The sequence below is a fragment of the Carassius auratus genome, chromosome 32, assembly GCF_003368295.1.
Source record: "Carassius auratus strain Wakin chromosome 32, ASM336829v1, whole genome shotgun sequence".
Lineage (NCBI taxonomy): Eukaryota > Metazoa > Chordata > Actinopteri > Cypriniformes > Cyprinidae > Carassius > Carassius auratus.
The window spans coordinates 17,270,675-17,280,037 of record NC_039274.1 but is presented as its reverse complement, the minus strand read 5'-3'; the positions used below and the strand labels follow the sequence as shown (position 1 = coordinate 17,280,037).

The 9,363-nt window shown below is 37.9% G+C and overlaps 1 protein-coding gene across 1 annotated transcript; it reads right to left on the bottom strand.

Moving 5' to 3' along the window:
- Window positions 1-1,455: 1,455 nt before the first annotated feature.
- Window positions 1,456-5,113, bottom strand: LOC113051713 (protein phosphatase 1 regulatory subunit 15A-like). Its single transcript, XM_026215682.1, has 3 exons — window positions 4,883-5,113; window positions 3,194-3,854; window positions 1,456-2,181 (listed from the first exon to the last, which is right to left on the bottom strand). The coding sequence occupies exons 2-3, from the start codon at window positions 3,845-3,847 to the stop codon at window positions 1,978-1,980; spliced, it is 858 nt and encodes a 285-aa protein (XP_026071467.1). The 5' UTR covers window positions 3,848-3,854; window positions 4,883-5,113; the 3' UTR covers window positions 1,456-1,977.
- Between the last annotated feature and the right edge of the window lie 4,250 nt (window positions 5,114-9,363).

The following is a 9,363-nucleotide window of genomic DNA, read 5'->3' as shown; positions in this document are numbered from 1 at the left end:
GGAAAAAACCTGAGTGCATCTCATCCACAGACCTGTTACCTCGATGTGAATTATGATGCAGCATAAATTCTCAACTGTGTTGCACTACTGTGAAATGAATGCAGTGGATCTGACGGATGCACGACCATAGTTTGGTGAACTGAATTTGAAGGAAGTCTCCCTTACATTCCCTTGAATGCCTTCACACAGAAATGCATTTATCTCTATATAGCCTACTGCTTTCTCACAGAGGAACAGCAGTTTTAGCTTTATCTCTGTAATTAGTTAAACTTCAAAACACTATACAAAAGCCTTCATAGTTCAATTGTCAAAGATCAAATTGTTGTTGTTCATTGCAAAACGGTTTATCGAAATACCAAAAACTTGATGCAATAAAAGCACAAATCCAGCTGTGGTCTGTTCACCAAAGGCACATTCATGCTGCTTTCTTCCAGTGCCACACAAGTGCATCAGCATTTCAGAGAGAAGCTGAACATCACCTCAGTTTCCAGAGCTGTAGCTTTTCTAAAGCAGTGTGATTTTGTATTTTTGTGTAACTTTCTGCCAATGCAATGCACAGTGTGTACTGTAAGCCAATGTGAAGGCCATAACATATGTGTGTGTGAGAGTGTGTGTGTGTGTGTGTGTGTGTGTGTCATCCAGACCCAGATGCAACACAGGGACCAAGTATACAAAGACTATTTATTTTTGTGGCTTGTAACCGATTAATAGTTTTGTAACTACCACTGATTAATGATTTTGTAACCCAAAGTATTTTTACACCTTATTTAATAAAAACATGCTGCGTATTAACACGTTTGAACAGTGCATTGTGTCTTTCTTAATGTGTTCATGCTTAAACAAGCTCCTAATCCTTCTAAAACACTTTCTAACATTTCTAAAAATGTATTGATGCTGAGCTGTTTGTGGTAGATTGCCTGTGCCGTAATGTAACATGCTATATCTCACCAAAATCATATCTGTACAGGATGTGTAATACTTCAGGTTCATATGCATTTTGTCAGCTACATGGAAACATATTAACATATTTAAAGGAATAGTTCACCCAAAATGTAAATTTGCTGAACATTTACTGACTCTCAGGCCATCCAAAATGTAGTTTTTCTTCATCACAACAGAGAAATGTAGCATTGAATCACTTGATCATCAATGGATGCTCTGCAGTGAATGGGTGCCGTCAGAATAAGAGTCCAAACAGCTGATAAAAACAGAATTATTTTTGAACTGATGGACTGTGGATTATTGTGATGTTTTTATCAGCTGTTTGGACTCTCAATCTGACGGCACCCATTCACTGCAGAGCATCCATTGATGAACAAGTGATGCAATGCTATATTTATCCAAAATCTAATGGCCTGAGGATGGGGGAAGTTTTATTAAATTTTTATTTTTTGGTTGAACTATTTCTTTAAGTGCAGTAAAAAAAGCATATACATTGAAAAATGTAACTCAGAATACATGTCAGAAAAGTTTAATATTTTTCAGCTGCCACATAAAATATTCAGTCCGTGTAAGAATAACCATGTTTTGTAGTACAATATACACCACTACAACTGTGACATTAAGATTTCAGCTGCCATATAAAATATTCAGTGTGTCATAATAATGTGCAGAACATAAAATTAAACACCAATGAAGTCAAAGACACAGAACTATAGTCAATCACTATATTTTAACGATATAAAGTATAACATTGGGTTTTCACAACTAAAAAAAATCAAGTTTAATTGATGAAAAATTCACAAACAAAACCGAATAAATGTCAGAAAAGTTGAATATTTTTTAGCTGCCATATAAAATATTCAGTGTGTCATAATAATGTGCAGAACATAAAATGAAACCCCAATAAAGAAATAAACCCACAGAAATAAAGTGCACCACAATATTTTAACAATATAAATTACACAGTAAAAAAACATTCGGTTTTTACAAATCTGCTAGATTCTGATGAGCTCCATTGAGCTGGAGGAGGAAGTGTTATCTCTGGAGTGTCTCCCACACGCCGGCTCGGTGTTCATCTGTGAGGCAGGGCTTCAGGAGCGTCTCGATGCCCTCCGCTCTTCTTCTGAAACGCTCTCGGTCTCTGGCCATCTGCATCCAACAGGAGCCGTCCCTCGCGGCCCTGCTCGCGAAACCCCAGGCCAGCAGGGGGCGCACTGTCACCTGATCACTGAAACACACCTGAAACAGAAGGAAACACCAGCACGTTATCAGAAGAGCACACACTGGAGCTTGTGTTTAAACCCTGACCGCAGGAACCTCAGGCATGTTAGTCACGCAGCAGGAGTCATGTGACTGTCAGCATGAGTCAGGCTTATTATAGCAACTATAATCTGCTGACAAAATCTTGTTTGCTGACTTTGTCTCATGGACATTTTATTTTTGCCTGCTGCTCAATCTCACATCACTTTTTGTCATTCCCCCCCCCCCCCCCCCCTTCTTTCTCTCTTTTTTAAAATGAATTATGAATAATTCATAATATCATAAATAGTGTTTTATATTTATTTATTATTTTAAATCACAATGTATTTACTTGTCACTATGTAAATATATTAAGTGTATTATCTAAGTAATTAATTTAAGGAATACTGTTGTATATACCATTTTATATATATATATATATATATATAGAGAGAGAGAGAGAGAGAGAGAGAGAGAGAGAGAGAGAGAGAGAGAGGCACATATATATTTGTCTGTTATTGTAAACTAAACTTAAAAAAATGTTTTCATTGTTAATTTAAATAAAATATTAGTTTAAAAATTTAAACTTAAAAATTGTAAGAAAATATTGTCTAGAAGTATATATGAATTAGAAAACCATAAATAGCGTAATACTTTTACTTTTAATAATTTATTTTTACAATTTATGGTATTTATCTTATTTGAAGAGAAATACGGCGGTATAAAATATTATCTGATTATCATTTTGTTCTGTTTGTTTTGTCTGTACATCAAGAAGTTTGTTTCCAAACCGTTTAATCGTAAAGTGAATGAAAATACAATAAACTATTAATATTAGATGTAAAACTTGAAAATGCAAATTACAAACGTTGCCTTAGAAAAATCACCAAAAAAAAAAAAAAAAATGGCTAAACATAAAAATGTAATAAAAATAAAGCTACTAAATGATAACAATAAAAGCTAAGAACTATAATGTTATATTAACAGCACTGAGTTTCCATGATATATGTACCTTGGCGCCTCGCTCCTTTGGTTTGGGCTCACACTCCTCTGGTCTTGTGTCAGGTTGAGTTTTGATCTGTGAGCACTGCTCGGTGTTCGTTCTGGAGCCGGTGGACGAGCAGAAGCTCAGAGGGTTGTAAGGGTCACCGCTGTTCAGGAACGATTCCCAAAGCTCAAGACTCTCCGCTGACGCCTCAGAGTCACCTTCCTCATCTGACCATTCAGAGTCCTCCTCCTCCATCTCACGGTCCTCATCATCATCAGACTCCCCTTCAGACAGTCTGGATTCATCATCGTCCTCTTCATCCCAATCAATCGCCGAGGAATCCCGCTCATCATCAAGCTCCATAATAATATCCTCTGGATCCTTTATTTCTGAAGCTCCATCCCCGATCTCGCCTCCGGGCCTCTCCAAGGCCTCCAGGCCGCTCTTCTTCAACTCGCCGGTCATGGTCGTGTTTTTTCCCACACACATGAAGAAGAAAATCTCTGAAAGGCTGAATAGCTGGGTCACACTCGCGCAGAAGTGCAGGACTCTCTGGATGACCTGCCACAGACGGAGCCTGATCTTCACGACGGACGACTGCATGAACAGATGCAAACCGCACTGATACAGCAGCAGCAGCAGATGATGATGATGTGTGGAAATGGTGAATGGTACCATAATCAAACTGTAAATAAATAAATACATTTATGCATTTAGCAGACGCTTTTATCCAAAGCAGCTTACATTGCATCCAGGCTCACATTTTTTCCCTAACATATGTTCCCTGGGAATCGAACCCACAACCTTGTGCTGCTAACGCAATGCTCTACCACTGAGCCACAGGAACAAAAACAAACATATGCCATCAACCCTCATGCATCCTTCATACAGCAGCCCTTAATTAGTCTTTCATGGATAAATTCATGGCACAAGCTTTAATATTTACACACACACACACACACACACACACACACACACACACACACACATATATATATATATATATATATATATATATATATAAATGTTATATCACTATCTTCGATAAAATAAAAACTATAAATTCCTGCTATTTTTGTGAATTTTTGTGTATTTTGGTATTTACCTCTAAAAGCAAAATATCTATTTAATACGTGATGTTTATTTTTATGTTCTATTTAATATTAATACAACAGTATATTCAGATGGCTAAAATATTAACATTTGGTGATTCTGGTGTAATATTATGATATAAAAATATCACAATGTACGCTATAGGCTCAAATCTATAAACCAGTGTTGTTATGAACTTATGAACCTCTTACGTTTTACAATTTATCACGTTACAATTATAGAATAAAAAAAAGAGAAAAAAATTAAGGAAACTATTTATATATATATATATATATATATATATATATATATATATATATATATATATATATATATATATAAATGCTTAAATTTGTCCCGATGGTTGCTGGAGGGTTTAAAAAAACTATATTTTTAATTACATAGTTATTGAAACCCAGTGAAAGCTTCTTAGTCACCAGAAGGATGTTTATTACATTGTAGTTACAACATCTAACGTTACCATATTTACTGATTCTGGTAATACCCTGATTCTTTCACATATTAACCAGTGTTTAACTCAACCACTCAAAGTATTACTTCTATAATCAGTACATCGAATATAAATGTGTAGTTTTCTATAATATCTCGAGTGTTTATTACCTTTGTGAGTCCTCTCAGCCTGTCGCTTGGCAGTCGCTCCAGTCAAGGTTTGGTTTTCCGACGGTGGAGTTACTAACGTACTCAAAAACACTGTTTGAGCTATAAGACGGATTCGGTTCAGACATATTCTCCATGGTCGCTTTGTTCACAAATAATCTCACGCTCGGGTTTTATTTACGAATTCATTCTTGTGTGCTGGTGATAGAAATGCCGTTGTGAATCACAGGAGCGGTTATATACTGCGTCCACACGCGGGGGCGGGGCTTGCGTGTTGACGTCAACGCCTTCAAAAAGAAAACATTTCGCCATTCACGTACATCACGTAGCACGCGCTTGGACAAAAGCGTCTGGTTGAGACCGGTTGAGACCGGATTGCATCACACCCAAATATGGAGAACAAACCAGTCTCGAAGCAGAAACCGTAAACAAAACAAGGGGAGTTTCTTGGCATTTTCATTTTCTGATTGAATCACACAGAAAGGAAAACCTGGAAAAAGCCAGGAATCATGGGTCCATAAACCAAACCTTTATTCCCTGTATACCATAAAGTATTGATAAGCAGTATGATAATAGAAGTGATAAAACAGTCACATGACAAGGTCAAAGAATCTCACGAGTGACACACACACACACACACCATAAATTAACATTTGATATTAGAATAACAATACATTCAATATGAACTTAACAACACAAAATATGATCATGTGTTGAAATTATTTAAATCTGAGGAAATTGTTATGGGGTTTCAAATCGGAATAAGACGTTTTGTTATGAAAGCATCATTTTCATGTCTTCTGTAGAGGACAAACATCATGCTAATCAGATATTTTGGGGAGACACAACAACAAGTCAATAGATCAATATACCTGAAATATGAGATATTCTTATTTTCTTATATCACTCCCATTATTACACTTCTTTTTTTCACGGTTTGCCCCAAGAACACGATGCAATGTATAGATACATCATGTAGAATGGGAAAACCAATCCCTCTGTAGTCGGTCTGTCTGAAGGGTCACCTGTGAGTTACTGGCACACTTAATAGCATCAGCTGATTCATAAAAGCTGTTGTCCTATTTCAGTTAGACATTTGTATGAAGTTCACGTAAACCCCAAGGAATTAGTTAACAGTCAATGTGATTATCCCATCTTGTGATCCCATTCCCAGCCATGAAAGAGGGTATTTTATTTGTGCAGAAAGGGCCGTATGCAGACGCACCCTGAGTGCTTCAGTTCAGACTCTACTGGAGAGCAGTTATCCCTGGTAAGTGTTACACTTCTGAACAACAGAATTCCAAATGCGGAATCTCTATTGACAACATCTATAATATGGTTCCATGAGGAACCTTCAACATCCATGGAATCGTTCCATTCCACAAAAGGTTCTTTAAAGCGGAAAAATATTCTTTAGATTTTTAAAATGTTCTTCACTCAAGAGAAAAAGGTTCTGTTTTAGAACCCCTTCACTGTAAGGTTCGTTGGTGGAACCAAAAATGATTATTTTATGACATTTTTATGCGAAACCTTTTGTAACTTTTATATTTTGGTGTAAATGTGTCAGTGGGGGATGAACTGATGTGACATTTTCCTGTAATCTAGTTTCATTTGCACTGAAATCACGCTTTCTCTTTCTGGAGTGTACAACTCTATGTGATTAGGTTTAGGACTGTGGCAAATTGCTATTTGAATCTGTGTTTTTTTTTTAAATTCGGATGAATAACATACAGCCTACAGTTAATTTCTGAAGAACAAAAAAAAAAAAAAAGTTGAAGAAATATTGAAGTGAGCGGGTAGGAATTTCCACCAAACCGGCGAAGTGCTTTACAGCAATCACAAAACGTGTGTAAAATGCAGCGGCTGTTTCTGTTCTTGTGAGAGGGAGGAAGTGAAGTCTTTGGTGATTTTTAATTTGGAGTTTGACTTGACCGCATTTACCCTTTCTCCCACCACAGTGGTTTACCATGAATGTAGGAAAAAGCCTTTGCTTTTGATTGCAGACTCCTTTTATTTAGAAGTACCGAGAGAGGCAACCAAACAGGTAATCAGACACTTGATCAGCGGGTGTGTGCTGGCATATACCCAACTGTGTTCCTTCTACTTCCTTCACACCTTAGCTACATAACACTGCAGATGTTGAGCAAAATCATGGATGTGTTCATAATCATCAAGCTTGTGCTTCCCTTTAGCGAGTCTGAGGTTGATGTTTCCCTTGTTGCTTTTGAGCAGGTTGCAGGTAAGCTTGGGGTGGCCCAAGGATAAGTGGGCATTGTTTCTGCAATGTAGTCTGAAAGGCAAAGCACAAGGAATTTGCACAGCATTGCCAATTGAGGAAAGTCTTGATTATGAGACTGTTAAAGCCGCTGTTCTCAGAGAGAACTGAATTCGTGACAAAAGTGCATCACCAGAAATTGAGCAAGTATGCAAGCATCAACACAGATGCATGTAGAATTTGCACTGGGGAAGAGAGCACTACTTGAAAAGTGGGGTAGTAATATTTTTTAAAAGATGTTTACCTAAATCGGTTCTTCTAAATAAGCAACGTAACTTCCCATCTGGATGCTACTTTACTGGCAGATGAGTTTGTCCTACCACACTGAAATGTATTTTCTGTTATCCACCCGTCGAATGATCAGTTTTCACATGAAAACTCCGTGACCCAAAAATCCACTTGCGTGTTCTCCTGTGCAACAAAAGAAGGTACACAGTCTTACTTTGTGACTGGGATGGTTAACCTTTGAGTGTGTTCCAAGTTGCCATCTGAAGGGGTAGGTCTTGTGTTGGGGAATGACCTATAGCAGGTGGCCAGGTTTTCCCAGACCTATTGTGGTGGGAGAGGGGAGTGATATTGTATTCCCTGAGTCTGTCCACCTTTCCTGTGTGTGCAGTGGCCCACCATCAGGTGGACATGTTTGGAGACCATGTGGACCTTACTGACTTCCCTGGCAAGCCTCCTCTGGATCTCCCAGATGTGAGCAGATGACCAAGCCTGGCTTTAGTGGGAACTGATGTGAGTAAAAACACGCTTGAATTACGTTGCTGAAGTCCAGTTAAGTGGTGTGCAGAAAACAGATCCTTCCTTTGGTGAGTGTTCTGATGTACGGTCAACTTCTGGGAAAGTGCTTGAGGACAGAACTGAGTCGGAATGACCTTCTCTCCTAGGTTCAAGAAACTCTCCTAGGTTCCATAAAATGCGATGCTTTTCTGTTGTAAGTCATCTTAAAGATTCCTAAATGCATCTATTTTCGGAAGAACAAATAAAGTGCTTTTGCTTTCGTCTACATACACACAGCATCTCCCTGACGTGGCTGCTTCAACACTAACTGCGGTTACTGAAACAACATCTTCTTTCTTTGAGTGGACATTTGGGTGGCATTATGCTAATATTTCCACATAGTGATGTAGAAATGTGGGGGAGTGTTTAAATGAAGGGGGCGTAGCAGAGTCTTCACTTTGATAAAGAATATCTCTTTGGATTTGAGGCTTTAGTCTTTCCAACTTTACAGATCTTCTTCATGCACCAAGGCTATGAATTTATGCCCTTTTTTGGTTACTTGGACTGTCACACAGTGTTAGCAGAAGAACTCAGTTTGTTAGTGGAAAGTTGATTAGTGCAATGTATAGCACCATTATTAAAATATTTTGATATTTTTGAGCTCGTGGCTGCAACTGAAAAATATAAGATTTCAAATCTTAACGTGGAGACAGGTGGAGTGCATCAGTGTATTTGTCTCTGAATAAGATTAGTTTTTATTGTTGTAAAAAGTTGGTTTTACAGCAAACATACCCAGATATTTTAGCATTAATTGACCATGCACCAAAACAACTTAACCCTTAACTAACCCTAAAACATCTTTCTCCAGTGTCAGGAGCGGGATCCGCTCATTATGTGTCCTGATGCCGTGGTGGAGGAGCAGTGAAGAGTGTGAGAGCAGTGATGTGGAGACCGGGACCTCGACCCCTGGTGGTCCTGCCGTGGTCCTGGGCCTCCAGAGACTCTGTTTTGCCTACAAGAGCCTCATAGAGGTCCCCTACGAGACCATCCTTCAGCAGCAGGGCTCTCTGGAGGTTCTGGATCTCAGTTATAACTCACTGTGGATGAGTATCCTTTTAGGAATCAGGTGTCTTTGTCGCGTGTGTAACTAGCATTAAATTAAGGACATAGAGGAAGTAAATTGGAATATTTAAACTAAATGTTTCTTACTGACATCTGTATTCAATAAAAAGTATTATATATACTCTCTATCTCCCAATATAAGTAGATATTTAAATGCTTAATTTAATGGTCAAAGCTCCGCACTTTTTACTAACATATAATGCACTGCAATACAATGATGATTGAGACATGAACACATAACTATTCCCTGGAAGCCTGATGATTATACGGTACATTTTAACTTGATTTTTTTTCTAGAAAATAATGCATGCTTAATCAAGTACACCTTCAGTGCAGTACATGTTCATCAATATTACTAACAATA

Excerpts from the sequence above, each read along its gene's own strand:
- LOC113051713 (XM_026215682.1), bottom strand. The coding sequence starts at position 3,847 with ATGGTACCATTCACCATTTCCACACATCATCATCATCTGCTGCTGCTG. Across the intron at positions 2,182-3,193 it reads CAAAGGAGCGAGGCGCCAAG|GTGTGTTTCAGTGATCAGGT; the intron begins GTACATATATCA and ends CTTCTGTTTCAG.